Source organism: Microcaecilia unicolor, chromosome 1, assembly GCF_901765095.1.
Source record: "Microcaecilia unicolor chromosome 1, aMicUni1.1, whole genome shotgun sequence".
In the NCBI taxonomy this organism is placed as follows: Eukaryota; Metazoa; Chordata; class Amphibia; order Gymnophiona; family Siphonopidae; genus Microcaecilia; species Microcaecilia unicolor.
The window spans coordinates 320,260,003-320,275,958 of record NC_044031.1 but is presented as its reverse complement, the minus strand read 5'-3'; the positions used below and the strand labels follow the sequence as shown (position 1 = coordinate 320,275,958).

At 43.4% G+C, this 15,956-nt stretch overlaps 1 protein-coding gene across 1 annotated transcript in view; it reads left to right on the top strand.

Annotated features, from left to right (window-relative positions):
• The first annotated feature begins 726 nt into the window (after positions 1 to 726).
• Positions 727 to 15,956, top strand: part of F13A1 (coagulation factor XIII A chain) — a 206,863-nt gene continuing 191,633 nt past the window's right edge. The window contains exons 1-2 of the mRNA XM_030208812.1: positions 727 to 861; positions 6,561 to 6,740. Coding sequence (XP_030064672.1) covers positions 6,578 to 6,740 — 163 coding nt within the window. The 5' untranslated portion in view covers positions 727 to 861; positions 6,561 to 6,577. The remainder of the gene's footprint in view (positions 862 to 6,560; positions 6,741 to 15,956) is intronic.

Below are 15,956 nucleotides of genomic sequence, written 5' to 3'. Positions count from 1 at the left end.
ACCCAGGAACCCACCCCCTTGGACTGGATCCTTTACCACCCTCCCCTCAGAGAACTCTGGAGAGTTCCACATTCTAACTCGTAGTAATCCTCATTATAATGGGGGATTATACAATCATGACCTTAACTCTTTCACTGCTGTCTGCCACACCCATTATCCAACATAAATTTCAGTGTTTTTCTAATCATTATAAATATATATGATATTTTGTTTCATAAAATAATGTATTTCTCAGTACTTATTGAGTCAATGTCTTGTCAGTTAAGCAACAGAAGAACCGAGGGGCACCATTGTTGAGTTGTGTATCTGTTGGACTTAATTGGGCCCTGAGTACAGCTTTGATAAAATTTATGCATGACCGTCATGCTGCAATTCAGAAATTTTTCTTTCCTATCCTCAGATTTGGAAATAAAGTGGTGTGCCCATGGTGGCGTTAGGGCTTGGCAAACAAGGCAATTGCCTTGGGCCCCTATGACACTGGGGGCCTAAAACCTGCCTGAAGTTGAAAGAGGGAGAATTTGCACTGGACACTTTATTAAGAGGTTCATTTGTTTTCCTCCAGGTAGGCAGATGATGTTCACACTATCAAGATAGCTATTGTAGCCTTAAAGTGAAAGTTCAGCACAACTGCATTTCCTTCTTGATTTCTTAATGCCTGTGCCAGCTGCAGTTAATTACACATATGCAAGTGGGAGTGTCAGGGAAGAGGAGCAGACCCAGCCCTGACTTTCTGGGCAGGGGTGGAGGGAACAGAGGCATCTATAGCTAGCACTGAAGAAAACAGTCCTCAGCTTTCTTCCCAGCTTCTATTCACTTGGGCAGCTCCTTTGAGCAAGAGGAGAAAAACAACAGCAAAGTCAGGTACTAGTGCTCAACTTTCCTCAGACTGTTCAGTTTGATTTCAGAATTCTAACTGAAGAGGAATTCAAAAGCAAACGTTGTGGAGTTTCTTTTTCAATAGTATGAATGGGTGTCTCCTTATATTTGTGGTGGTTTCAGATAGCTGTCTCAGTGGAGTAAAGCTTTGGCTGTTTTTAGCAGCCATTTTGTTCTCCTTGTTTGCAGAGAGGTGACTTTGAGCATTCAGAGGTATATTTTCAAAGCACTTTGACTTACAAAGTTGCATAGTAACCTATGGAGCTTTGTAAATCTCAAGTGCTTTGAAAATGAGCCCCTTAGCTAACAGTTAACACTAATTGCATTTTCCTTTCCAAGAAAGGGATGAAGCTTATGGTTGGGTTGTGTGTGAGAAAATTGTATGCATGTAAAGAACACATTGACTTTATGCACATAAATAATGTATGTAGAATTGATTTGTCAACATTACATTTTTTTATGCATGTTAATAAAATTTTACAGGCATTAGTTTCTGAGACAAACGAAAAGAACTGAACATTTTTTCCCCCGCACACAACCCTTGCCTCTGAAAGAAAATGAGATCCCCTGTATCTCACCTTTAGCATTACAAGCATTGGGTTTGGAGTTATAGCACGAGCTATGGGATTTGCATAGTTGCCCGTCCATCCGCTGTAGAAGAGAGGTGTTCTCCTATTTACTCATTAAGATGCTTTGTAAGTTTATCTTCTTTAAAAATAAGCCTCTAACCCTACTATTCCTCTACACTCTGCTTTTGCTAAAGTCCTACCTGCTTTACAGGAATGAAGATATGGCCTAGGCTAGGTAAGTCACTCTGGGAATGTGGTAGGAATGAAAGTTCAGGAGCCAGTTCCAAAGGCAGAAAAGTAAAACAATGGAAAAATGTCACTGCTGTGGCACTCCTGCTTTTTAAAACAGGCTCTGAGTGGCATCTGTTATCCTATCTGGAGAATAGAAATACTCTGTAATAATGCTTATATATATTTTGAATGAACAGAAATACTCAGCATCATCTAGGGAGCATCTAGTAAAATGTGAGATGGTGATTGAGCTGTTATCAAGTAGAGGAGTAGCTTGGCAGATAGAGCACAAGGCTGACAAGTTCAAATCCTGCTGCTGCGCCTCATGATCTTGGGCAAGTCACTTAAAAATGACTAAAGTATGTTATGTTGGAAATATTTTTATATATTACTTCAAGAGATTAATTTAGGAAGAGCAGTGCTTACAAAGCACATTTACATGTTATTTATTTATGCATTCTTGTAACCCGCTATTATCCAAAAACAAGTTTTGGTTCAAAGTGGCTTACAATTTACATTTTGGTAGAGTTACAATAGTGTTGTGCATTGTTGAGAGGGCATCTAATAAGCAATACTCCCGATTATTCAGCCAGCGGCAGTCAGCACTGTTCATATCCACTGCTGGAGTTGAACACAGATATTCAATTGCATGCCATATCTGTTGCTAGCACTGAATATACATTTTTTTAAAGCTAGCTAGTGTATGCCCAGTTAACTCAATATTCAGAGCTAACCGGCCATCCATTAGTGCATAAAGATAGGTCTGCTATTTATGCAGTCTTAGTTATTCGGTAACACTGGCTGGTTAGCTCTAAATGTCAGGAGCTAACCAGACTCTACCCCTGAAATACCGCCAACCTAGCCGGCTTGCACTTTGGTGTTAACCAGTCATTCTCAGCGAAGAAAACTGGTTAAATGCCGCTGAAAATGACCAGATAGCTGCCAATAAGTGAGTTAACTGGTTGGCAGCTGTTCTCAGCCAGTTAACTTACTTTGAATATTGGCTAGAATATATTTTATTTTTCTTCCTTGAGGAAGAACATACACATTTCCCCCCATTCCAGCTCTTAAAGTATCCATATAGTGGAACGTGACTGAAGCAATCAGCCTACTTCAACAACTCTGAGTGTTTGGCCTTGTGGGCAAATGTTAGGTGGTGGGGACCTGTCATCTTTTGGCTTGGAATACATATCTGTAGGTATTCTGGGTATTATATCTTCACCCTTTTTTCTTTTTTTTTTTGCACAAGCTGTCACTATTTATTGTTCCTTCAACTGTGCTTCAAATTGAAGCTCCATATTTAGATTACATAGGTGTTGCCATACTGGGGCAGACTGAAGGTCTATCCAGCCTAGCATCCTGTTTCCAACAGTGGCCAATCTAGGTCACAAGTACCTGACAAGATCCCAAAACAGTACAATACATTTTATGCTGCTTATCCTGGAAATAAGCAGTGGATTTTCCCCACAGTCATGTTAATAATGGCTTATGGACTTTTCTGTTAGGGAGCTATTCAAACCTTTTTTAAACCCTGCTAAGCTAATTGCTTTTACCACATTCTCTGGCAATGAATTCCAGAGTTTAATTACACGCTGAGTGAATATTTTGTCTGATTTGTTTTAAATGTACTACTTTTGTAGCTTCATTGTGTGCCCTCTAGTCCTAGTATTTTTGGAAAGGGTAAACAATTCACGTCTACCTGTTCTACTCCACTCATTATTTTAAAGACCTTTATCATATGCCCCCTCATTCCACTAACTGGTTAAGTAAGAGGACAATGATGTCACAATTCCAACGTCCAGTTAACAAACATATAAATGGCAAGTGACCGACTCACCTGCAAATGCGCAGTAGAGACTTCCCTCTCTGTCCCGCCCCCACGTCAAGACGTGATGACGGAACAGAGAGGGAAACTCTGCGCTGAGGAGGAGTGCAGTCACTGCCACACGGACGTCGATGCTGCCGCTAATGCTACCGCTCCCCCCCCCCCGGAGGTCGCCGCCGCCGCTCCCCCTCTGCAGGTCGCCGCTGCCGCCCCCTCCCCCCCCAAGGTCGCAGCCAACCCCCTCCACCAGGCCAGGCCCTCTCTTCTACATTTAACTTACAGCGCCGAAACCGCAGGCAGATCAGCTCCCGTCGGCCTTCCTTCCCAGCCTGTGTCCCCCGCCCTCGCTGACATTATGTCACACAAGGGCGGGACACAGGCAGAGAAGGAAGGCCGACGGAGCTGATCTGCCTGCGGTTTTGGTGCTGTAAGTTAAATGTAGTGGAGGGGGCCGGTGGCGACCTCGGGGGGGGGGGGAGCGGTAGCAGCGACCTCGGGGGGGAGGGGCGATAGCGACCTCGGGGGGGAGGGGAAGGCAGGAGAAATGCTCAGAAGGAGGAGGGGGGCCTTGGAGCTGCGAGGGAGGGGAGGGACGGAGGGGGGCCTTGGAGCTGGCTTGGACAGGGGGCCTTGGAGCTGGGAGGGGAGGCCATGGCGCTGGGAGGGGAGGGAATGGGGCCTTGGAGCTAGGAGGGAGGGAGAGAGAGACAGGGGGCCTTGAAGCTGGCAGGGAAGGAGGGAGGATGCTGGACATGGGAGGTCAGAAGTAGGGGGGCCTTGGAGCTGGGAGGGATGTACAGAGGGGGGCCTTGCAGCTGGCTGGGAGGGACGGAGGGGGGGCCCTTGGAGCTGGGAGGGAGGGCCCGGGTGGAGGGGGCCGGTGGCGACCTCGGGGGGGGAGGGGCGATAGCAGCGACCTCGGGGGGGAGGGGATGGCAGGAGAAATGCTCAGAAGGAGGAGGGGGCCTTGGAGCTGCAAGGGAGGGGAGGGACAGAGGGGGGCCTTGGAGCTGGCTTGGACGGGGGGCCTTGGAGCTGGGAGGGGAGGGAATGGGGCCTTGGAGCTAGGAGGGAGGGAGAGACTGGGGGCCTTGAAGCTGGCAGGGAAGGAGGGAGGATGCTGGACATGGGAGGTCAGAAGTAGAGGGGCCTTGGAGCTGGGAGGGACGGAGGGGGGGCCCTTGGAGCTGGGAGGGAATCGGGCCTTGGAGCTGGGAGGGAAGGAGGAAGGGCGGGGAGCCGAGGGGAGGGAGGGAGGGAGTTATATATCAAAATAGAGCATACCAATACTTGCCCGTTTTAACGGGCTTAACGGCTAGTTATAAAACAACTGGGCTCAGTATTCAGCTTGCAGGGGTTAAGACCTGATGTTCACTGCAGAGCCACATCTGGCCTCCAGCACTGAATATCCGAGTACGTGTGGTCACTTGGAAGTGAACTGGGCACCGGCTGATATTCAGACCAGTGCCCAGCTAGCTCGGTGGTTAAAGTTAGATCATTTTTGCTGTACTAACTTTATCCTCTTACATAACCAGTTAGTGGAATGAATATCACTGTTAACTGGTTAAGTACTAGCTTTGCCCAAGTGCTGCCCCTAGACCACCCTGGCACTAACCAGACAATGCCTGGGTGGTCATAGGCAATATTCAGTGGTGGTACCCACTTAAATGCTGCGGGATATAACTGGGCAGGAGAGGGCATAGCTTGTGGATATAGGTGTGTGTTGGTCAGTGGCCCCAGTGGGGAACCAGTGTCAAGACATAACCAATTTAGGAGGCAAGCTATCAACATGAGCTACTATTAAGATGTGTTCATTTACCGTTAGCCCCAGTTATTATTTATTTTTATTTAGATTTTGCTCACACTTTTTTCAGTAGTAGCTCAAGATGAGTTACATTCAGGTCAGTGGCGTAGCCACAGGTGGGCCTGGGTGGGCCAGGGCCCACCCACTTAGTGCTCAGGCCCACCCAACAGTACCACACGTTTAGTGGTAGCTGGTGGGGATCCCAGCTGAAGACTTCCCCCTAATGGTAACGAAAACACTACTCTCCATGATACCAGCACCTGCGCATTCTCAGTTTTCAGCGCATGCGTACTGCAGACTGCCATGGTGGAAAGAAGCATTTCCCCGCCAGCTGAGATATTTTTGTTGGTGGTGGTTGGGGGGGGGGGGGGGGAGAGCACTTGGTGCCCACCCACTTCTTGCCTAGGCCCACCCAAAATCTATAGTCTGGCTACGCCCCTGATTCAGGTACACTGGATATTTTTCTGTCCCAGGAGGGCTCACAATCTAAGTTTGTACCTGAGGCAATGGAGGGTTAAGTGACTTGCCCAAGATCACAAGGAGCAGCAGTGGGATTTGAACCGGCCACCTCTGGATTGCAAGACTGTTGCTCTAACCGCTAGGCCACTCCGTTAATAACTAGGCCTCATTTCATAACATGGGACCCGTGCTAAAATATCATGAGTTAGTGGTAAAGTAACACCATCTTTATGGTAGCCCACATCGATAACAACTACTACAGCTGTACCGAATATCTGTATTTGATTCAATTCAACCCCGAATAATGCCCTGAGTACATTATTCGTATTCGGCTGAATAGTTTTAAATTTGAATATGAATAATTCCAGGGCTCTACTGTGCTAAAAATAAACCCTTGATCTCTGATTTCATGTTGCTACTTTATTATTTGTTATGTTAAAGTTCAATACCTATTATTCATATTCGGTCAAACAGTAAAATATGCTATTCGGTATAGCTCTAATAACTACATCCCTTAGTTACTTAAGCTAGGAAATCAGTAGTATCTATGCAGAATGGTTCTAGCTCTTAACATTCTGGAAATCCTTTAGGACAAATAAACTTGGGACAGTATTTAGTAGAAGATTCTAGGAAGCACAAGTGCCTTTTATTTCTCCTCTGGCAAATGCATCTGTATTTAAGTAACCCTCCGAAACATTTTTAGTGCCTTAAACTGATTCTTGTTTTCTTCCTTTCACTTTTAACTCATGGCGTATAAAAAATTCCATTAGGTTGTTTCTCCCTTTCTTTTTAACAGATTTGTTTGTTTTCATAATGTCTGAACCAAGAACAACTCAGCCTGAGAAAGATAAGAAAAAGAAGCCTGCCGCTAACGAGGGGCGCAGCAACCTCCCACCCAACGTGTCAAATGCGGAGGAAGATGAGGTGCCTGAAATGGAGCTCTTTGGCTTTATGCCAAGAGGCGCCAGCATGAAAGGTACATGTTTCTGCAACCTGCTGCCGAGAATTAGCTTGAAAACCACACATTAACCGTCTTTGGAATGCTTCCAAGTTTGATCCCATTACTCATCTTCACTATCACAACCACTGGCTTCCCTTGTCTAGTCTATGTATTTTCTATACTTATACCCTACACTCCATCCTATGTATTCTGATCTCAAAGCAGGACACAATTGTCTATACCTGCTGATGTCCAAGCTAGACTCGCATCCACACACTCCTGTTTTCTTTGCCACACCCTTATTGGTTTACCTTACATTTTGGCTTTCAGTGGAATGATGGGGCTGGGTCTCTAATGCATTGTTGGCAGAAAAAGTGAGCTATTTTATATTCTAGCCTATGTTTTAGTATCTGGCTAACAATATTGTAGGACAAACCCACTATCACAGGAGAAATGATAGTGAAGCAGCATTTTAGAAAAGACAGGATTGATGTAAACATCGAGGAAAGGACATTTATGAGCTGGTTATGGGGCCCTTTTACCAAGCTGTGGTAAAAGGGGCCCTTCGCTAATGGCAGTGACCATTTTTGCCGCGTACCAGGGCCCATTTTACCACTGTGGGTAAAAAGCCCCAAAAAAGCAATGGCCATGTGGTAAGTTCGCATTTGCTGTGCGGCCATTTCGGAGGCAGCACTTAACTGCCACCCATTGAGGTAGCGGTAAAGGGCTCCTACGCTAACCCAGCAGTAACCCCCTGTGGAAATATTTTTCAAATATTTCCTGTAGCACCGGAAATGCTGTGTGCTTGGGGTGGAACTACCACTGGCGCCCATTTTGGGCTAGCAGTAATTCTGGGTTGCCCATGGCAACCCTTAGTAAAAGGGCCTCTATGTGTGGTAGGAGCATCCATTGTATTAAACAATAAACATCTAAAATATCAGCTGGGTCAATATAATGGCTACATACATGTGTGTGCTGGCATGTACACGCACTGTATATTCTGAAATACCAACGTGTGTATGTGCTGGCATGTACACATGTACTGTATATTCTGACGTGCCAAACATACATGTTTATATCTACCATCTTAGAAACGTGGGGGGGGGGGGGGGGGGGTTCCAAAGCTGTCACAGAATCTGATTTCTTTTGTTAGTATCGGTTTTGGGGGGGGGGGGGAACATACACTGGAGGATTAAGGGTGCAACTAAGTATATCATCTTCAGTGAACTGCTGCATAAATCGAGCAACTTTCTGTAATTTAGACATCCCTGAGGAAAAGTGTCAATCCAGACATTGATGATGACAGGCATAAATGTGCATTCCCCTTCTGAAATGAGGAGTGCACATGCATCGTTTTGCCCACCCTAGTTCTGCCCAAAACATACCCAGACCAGAGCTTTCTAAAATTGGGATTTAGATGTACATGCAATATACACTTCTAAATACCAGTTTCTGCACATCTAAAATGTGAATAGTGTTTCTAAAAGAAACAACGTAGTGTGCTCTGATTTTACTGGACTTTAGGCTGAATTATGTTTTGTCCACTTTATTTTTTTTTTTTTAAAGAAGCATTTATCTCTGAAAATTGCACTCCCTCAATGTGGCTAAAGTCTGCACATTTTGCTATATTGAGAGCAGGCATTTACAGAGCTAGAGTGATCAGAGAGAGGAAAATCAGGCATACAGGGTCGATGAAAGGGTATTGTACACTCTAGTCTAGGCAAACCTTTGGCCATATGCCACTTCCCCTTCAAAACTTTCAGGCCCTCTAATCTGCTCCCCCTGTTCCTAAGACAACTAAGGGAATTAGTCATTTACCCAGGTAAATGGGCTATTTGAAACTTACCTACCCTTCTTGATGGTAAAAGTAGGCATTGATGGATTTTTTTTAGTTGGTGTGTATGTCAAGATCTATAGTTTTAATTTGATTACAACTGTTCCTAGCTTCCCCTGGAAGCTGCTGCCTTAGGTAGTCACCTAATTTTATCTATTTACTCAATTTTTTAGACCATCCTCCCAACAACGCCCAGAATGGGTTGCAGAAGTTACATTTATAATAGTAAATCATAAAACACTTTAATAATAAAAACCGTTAAAACTTTAATTTTAGATTGACAGAAAGCAATTCAATGTAACAGTCCCACAGCATAAATTGTAACAGTCTTCTAGGAATAGATATGTTTTCACAGCCTTCCGAAAAGTCCAATAAATCATCTATAGATCTTATAGTAGAAGGCAACCTATTCCATAATCAAATCAAAAAGTTACAATAAGCTCATGCCCAGGCATGTTCTAATTAAAAATAAAGTTATAGCTGAGGGCAAAACAAAACATCTCTCACTCTGGGAGCCAAGCAGTCGCTTAGGGCAGTGGTTCCCAAACCTGGTCCTAGAGGCACCCTAGCCAGTCAGGTTTTCAGGATATTCACAATGAATATTCACGACAGATTTACATACACTGCTTCTACTGCATGCAAATTCTCTCTTATGAATATTCATTGTGGATGTCCTGAAAACCTGACTGGCTGGGGTGCTTCTAGGATCAGGTTTGGGAGCCAGTGGCTTAGGAACATAGTTTGGCATAGATTTGGAAGCTATGCCATGAGAGATCCTGAATACTAACTCCAAAGTTTTCAAAACACAGCATTTGCGGACAGGTAGCCAATGCAATGCAGAAAAAATAGGTGTCCTATGGTCTCTAAAGCCTATGTAAAAAAAATTTTAAAAAAAGGCTAGCAGCCGCATTTTGGACCCGTTGGAGTTGCCTCACACTCCAACGGGTCCAAAATGTCTAATGGTTTGGGCCTGCCCTGCAGGCATTTATAGATGACGTTTTCAAACCATTGCATGTACCTTTCCAGCAAAATTCTACTTGCTCACAAAAGCAGGTGCTAGTGCTCATACACATTTTGTACCCGTGGGCAGTTGCAAAGCAGAAGCATGCATGCACTTTTGATTTCAAAATTAGTGCAAAGCCCACAGGTTATGCATGACATTTGTTCCAATGTGGAGAGCTTGAAAATTGTCCCCCCCCCCCCCAAAAAAAAAAAAAAAACCTGCCCCCTCCCTGATTCCTTTCTCATTCTACTTTCATCTCCTCTCTGCTGTTATAATTGTATGATTGCACAATGCTGTACTGTTAATATACAAAACATAAATAGAGACAGATCTTTATAACATCTTCAATTACAGGAAAATGTACAGTGCAGACAACACAGCATAAACTGATAAAATTACTATTACTTATCATTTCTATAATGTGTCTAGAAATACCCAGTGGTGCTGACAAGCTGTATAAAAATCAGCACAAGCAATGAACAATAAGAATGTGCATTTGGTTTATACTTTCAGTCCAGGAAATTGAATTTGCATTAAAAAAAATGGGCACTAAATTAACTTTACAAGTATAAAACCTCTGGACGAATGCACAAAAGATGACTTATGCATATAAAAGCAATTTTATGCACTTTAATCCAATTTTGCATGAATAAACCTTTGAAAACAAACCAAAAAATGTTCAAGGGTTGGCTAAAAAAAATGAAAATGACTTCAAACTGCACCAATTTGTTTTGTACACCTCCCTAGTGAAAATGAGAGAGTCACCTTCACTGCTTTAGTAAAGCATAGCTGAACGAATTCTGCTCTCGGGCTACAAGCTAGGGACTAGTTTGAGAGTTTTGGTGAAGCTGTAAGCAAAACCTCCTTAGCCAATTTAAAATGAATAATGATTAGGGGGTCCTTTTACAAAGCAGCACTAAAAAGTGTCCTTAGCGTGCACTTACACGGGTCTTACACGCGCAAAGGCCATTTTTTTTACTGCAGTCAGAAAATGTTCACATGCTAATTATGCTAAAGAAAAAAATCAGTTTGTAAATTGAGGCTATCAATCATTCACAGTTTGATAACTGATTTTTTTTCCTTTAGCATGGTCTGTTTTTCAGTTTGTTTTCCCATTTAGTAAGTTTTGAGTTATCACATGCTAATTATGCCATTTGCGCAGGGACATTAAAAAAGATTAGTGTGTAGCCCTTACTAGTTTGTAGGTAGGAAGGGTTCACATGCTGATCACATACTAATCAGACGTGCTGATTAGCTACAAATGCCCACTCTCTGCCTCCCAGACAAGCCCCCTTGGTGAAAAATTAAAAAAAAAAAAACCCCATTGTAACATGCAGTTTGCATGCACACATTGCAAAATTACCACGGGACTCACTGAGGCATCCCACGGAAAGCCCTTTTCAGTTGCAGTGTTTACCAGAGCTTTGTAAAAGGACTGTTTTGAGGGAGTGAGTAGTGTAGGGGCAGGAAACACTCCCTCATTGATGCAGTTCAGTCCCCTTTCAGCAGATGGTGTTAGGCTGACTCAGTTCAGCCACCTGGCAGCAGGTGGTGCTGTGCTGCAGAGACTGAGCCAGTGGGACGGTGCTTAGGCCAGGAGGGAGCTAAAAGCCCTTGGGCAGTACAGATCAGGGAGGCCCTGAGAAGCAAGAGAGAGCAGGAGGTCCTGATACAGAGGCTTCAGGTCCGAGAGAGAGCGAGCAAGAGGCCCTGATACAGAGGCCCAGGAAAGAGGTTAAGGAGGAAAGAATTCCTCAAGAGAAGCATAGCCTGTGACCATAGGGTTGGCAGACAGGTCAAGGTAGGAAGTTTATATTGTGCAGTATTTACTCAACCTGTGATTGCAGTATTTGGAGTTGGGTTCACATGAAAGAAGTGAAGGATTGAAGTGAGCCTGCTAGGAGTAGTCACTGTGAATGCTAGGAAGTGCTGAGTTAATGAAATTAGACTCAGAATACCTAAGACAACAAAATTTCTTTTTGTGTAAAGTGAATGCTATCTGCATCTGTGACAGTTACAGACTTTTGGTAATTTTTGTTCACAATAAAGACTTTCCTTTTGGTTTACCCCGTCTGCTGCCTGTGTCTGTAAAGGGTCCAAGCCTGGCCACTAGTCCACGCTATCACAGACTCCCTAAACATTTTAAAACTATTTTGTCTCTGGCTTTCTCTTATTTTTGTTTCAGTTCCACATTTTTCTTTGTCTCTTTTGTTTAACATTTTCCAAAGAACTAAAAGACATGCAGCCTTATTTTCGAAAGTGATGGGTGCCCATATTTCGACGCAAATTGGGAGATGGTCGCCCATCTCGCAAAGGGGCCCAAATCGGTATAATCGAAAGCCAATTTTAGGTGCCTGCAACTGCACTCCGTCGCGGGAACGAACAAAGTTGGCGGGGGCATGTCGGAGGCATGGTGAAGGCGGGACTGAGGCGTGTTTATCGGCTAAGCAGAGATGGGCGCCTTCGGCCGATAATCGAAAAAAAATGGCCGTTTTTAGCGAGAATTTAGGTCACTTTTTTTAATCCTTTTTTTCACGAACAAGTCCCAAAAAAGTGCCCTAAATGACCAGATGACCACCGGAGGGAATCAGGGATGACCACCCCTGACTCCCTCCCACCAAAAAAAACACAACTTTTAACAACTTTCTTTTCCAGCCTGTATGCCAGCCTCAAATGCCATACCCAGCGCCATCACAGCAGTATGCAAGTCCCTGGAGCAGTTGTTAGTGGGTGCAGTGTACTTCAGGCAGGTGGACCCATGCCCACCCCCCACCCCCACCTGTTATACTTGTGGTGGTTAATGTTGAGCCCTCCAAAAAACTCCAAACCTACTGTATCCACATCTAGGTGCCCCCTTCAACCGTAAGTGCTATGGTAATGCGTAGAGTTGTGGGCAGTGGGTTTTGGGGTGGATTTGGGGGGCTCAGCACCCAAGGGAAGGGAGCTATGGACTTGGGAGGTATTTAACTTTTTTTTTTAACTTGTTACAAGTGCCCCTTAGGGTGCCCGGTTGGTGTCCTGGCATGTGAGGGGGACCAGTACATTATGATTCCTGGCCCCTCCCACGACCCAACGCCTTGGATTTGTTCATTTTTGAGCTGGGTGCCTTCGGTTTCCATTATCTCTGAAAAACGATTACGCCCAGCTCAAATCCGCACATATCCAATGCATTTGCCTGGCACAAACCGTATTATTGAAAAAGATGGGCGCCCATTTTTTTTGAAAATACGGTCTGTCCCGCCCCTTCACGTACCTGTTCTTGGACATAGACACCCATGGAGATGGGCATTCGATTATGCCCCTCATGGTATCTTGTAACATTTCTAACCCCAAACAAGAGGGGTTTTCCCCATGTTAGCAACAGTCACTATTGCTCAGCAGGTGTACTTGAACCATTTGAGGTTTAGGACTCAGTTCTTTAACTTGTATATATAGCTTTGCAAAATTTGGGACTTACACACATGTGTACACCACTACTGACAAGCTAAAGGGACAGAGTTTCAATCTGGATTACTGTTAAAATGGGTTATTTTACCACTAACTCGTGCTATTTTAGCACAGGTCCCACTTGTAACCACTAGCCTCCACCTACCCTCCTCTCTTCCTTCCCGTTCACATTAATTGATTTGATTTGCTTACTTTATTTATTTTTTGTCTATTAGATTTTAAGCTCTTTGAGCAGGGACTGTCTTTCTTCTATGTTTGTGCAGCGCTGCGTATGCCTTGTAGCACTATAGAAATGCTAAATAGTAGTAGTAGTAGTAGGTCCCATTATATTCAATGAGATCTAGTTACTAATAACCCAGGTTAACAATAAAATAATCCATCTTAATGGTAGCCAAATTTATAACTCCTCCTCCCCCCCCCCCCCCCAGTTACTAACAACTGGGGTTAACAGCAAAATAACCCATCTTAACGCTAGCCCACATTAATAACTCCCCCCTCCCTGCCCCCAGTTACTAATAACCAAGGTCAACAGCAAAATAGCCCATCTTAATGGTAGACCATGTTGATAACATCTCCTTAGGTTTCAAAATTGGCACTTACCCTATATGATGCCACCATTTTGCACAAGTCCTTTTTTTTTTTTTTTTTTTTTTGTAAAGTGGTTGTTTCTACCCAGAGAGGCAGACAGAACATCCGACTGAGGCTTAGAGGACTTATTGGTTGAATAGTGAATACCATCCTAAAAAAACACTGGAGGCTGTTAGGGCTGGGAGGAAACGGAGGGCTGCAAGTAAGTAATAGTGTCAACGCCTGCGGGTAAGGTGGGGATGGACATAAATTATAGGGATGGGTGGGGATGGAATGGATCTTAGCGAGTACAGATGGGTATGGGTTAGAATCTATTGGGAGTGGGCGAAATTTCTGTCCCTGTACATCTCTCTGTATTTTAAAATAAGCACCTTTTTTACGTGCATTCAATTGTATTCATACAAAGGAGAAGAACCAGCAGGCCAAAGATCACAAAGGAAAAGCAGTGATGACCCTTTGTGATCATTAAATTGCACCCACCCACGTTGTTGCAAGAGGGCCATAGTCATCAGTTTGTCATGGTTATATTGTCCATTGGCTCTCAGAGTTAAAGGGAGTTTCCAAACATTGATGCAATGAATCTAAAATGTATATTCTAGCCGTATCTTGAATGGTTTTCTTATCATACAGAGAAGGTTTTTCATTGAAACTGTTATTGCATTTCCTTCAAGTTTAGCATTTTTCCTGAATTCATCTGCTAATGTAGCAAATTTTCTTAATGTCTGTTTCTGGTTTTGTTGTTTTCCAGTGAAGTGCTGCATTTGACATCAAAGAAAGCCCTGAGTAGCTGGCTGTTCAGTTCTGATCAGGAAATGCAGACACATTCCAGGCTCTCTGTGTAATATTCTCCATTAAGCCCCAGTGATGGAAAGCTAGCTTGTGCTTTTCATCGCTTTTCTTGTTTTATTTCACTGAATATTTGTTACTCAGTGCTTTCCAGTAGTAAATTATCTTTCCTTCCAGTTGTCCCTGACAATTTGTTGTTTGAACAGTATACAATTTAGCTGTAGCCTAGATGTTGTCATTGTGGGAGTATTTTTAAAAGTCTCCTGCATGGTTCAAAAGCCTATGAGGACTTTGAGCCCAGTATTCACACTATTTAACCAGCCAGTTAAATAGCACTTAGCTGGTTAATTACTAATATTCAATTATCTCCACTGAATATTGGTGCTCAGTGGCTAGCCATGAACCCCTGGATTCCAGTGGCGTAGCCAGACCTGACATTTTGGGTGGGCCCAGAGCTAATATGGGTGGGCACTATGTATATGAGTAGTGTTTCTTGGGATACTACAAAATGATGCCTTAGAATGCATTTAATGATGGATTTCTAAGTAGTCTGCCCAACAGCTGCTCTGCATCATCATCATAAACCACATACATACTTTAATGGAAAACCCCCCAATATTTTTAACTATAGTTACATTATGCCATATCAAACTTGACCAGACATAAGTCTGCTATAATGGCAAACATGTCAACACACACACAGCAGTATCCTGCAATATAATTACAGCAACGGCATATATCCTTCAAACTTTACTTTATAGCAAATATAAATGCCTGATTAAGCAAAACAGGCAAAATACCTTTGAAGTCCTTTTCCTTTTCTTTGACTCTACTGCTTTCTCTCTATTCTGATGCTGGCTCTCCCTTTACTATTAAGGAATTTTGTTTCCTCTTCTCTACCTTCCTACTCATTGATTTCCTATCTGAATTGTAGTTCCGTTTTGATAGTATTTTTTTAAATAAATTGTAAACCTCGTTGATTTTGAAAGATGGTACATCAAAAGTATTATGAAAGATATTCTGCCACACCATGCATAAATTATTACAATATCTCAAAATGGGTGCATACTTTGCCACTTAAAGTTCATATTCTCTTATAGAATTATCACCATATTGCTTAAAAGTAGCAGCTATGATTTTTCTGCGCCCACTTTTACAAGTGTATACACCTGGCAGTAATATAAGAGTCTTCACAAATGCATAAAACAATGCTTGTTCATTGGGGAAATCCTCTAAACCCCTGGCCTAGAAGCATCAGGCTACTAATAAGCAGGGGGAATTGTGATAGGACTCTTGGGGGGTGGGGAGATTAATCTATTAATGCCACGGTAAACTAAAGTGTGATAAAAGCCCACCTTTTACAGCGACTTAATAACTGGGGGGATGGGGGAGAGGAATTTGACATACTGCCTTTCTGTGGTACAACCAAAGCAGTTCACATTATATACAGGTACTTCATCTGTCCCTAGTGGGCTCAAGGTCTAAGATTTATTTATTTATTTATTTTGTGGTACCTGGGCCAATGGAGAGTTAAGTGATTGCCCTGGGTCACAAGGAGCTGCAGTGGAAATTGAACCCAACTCCCCTGGTTCTT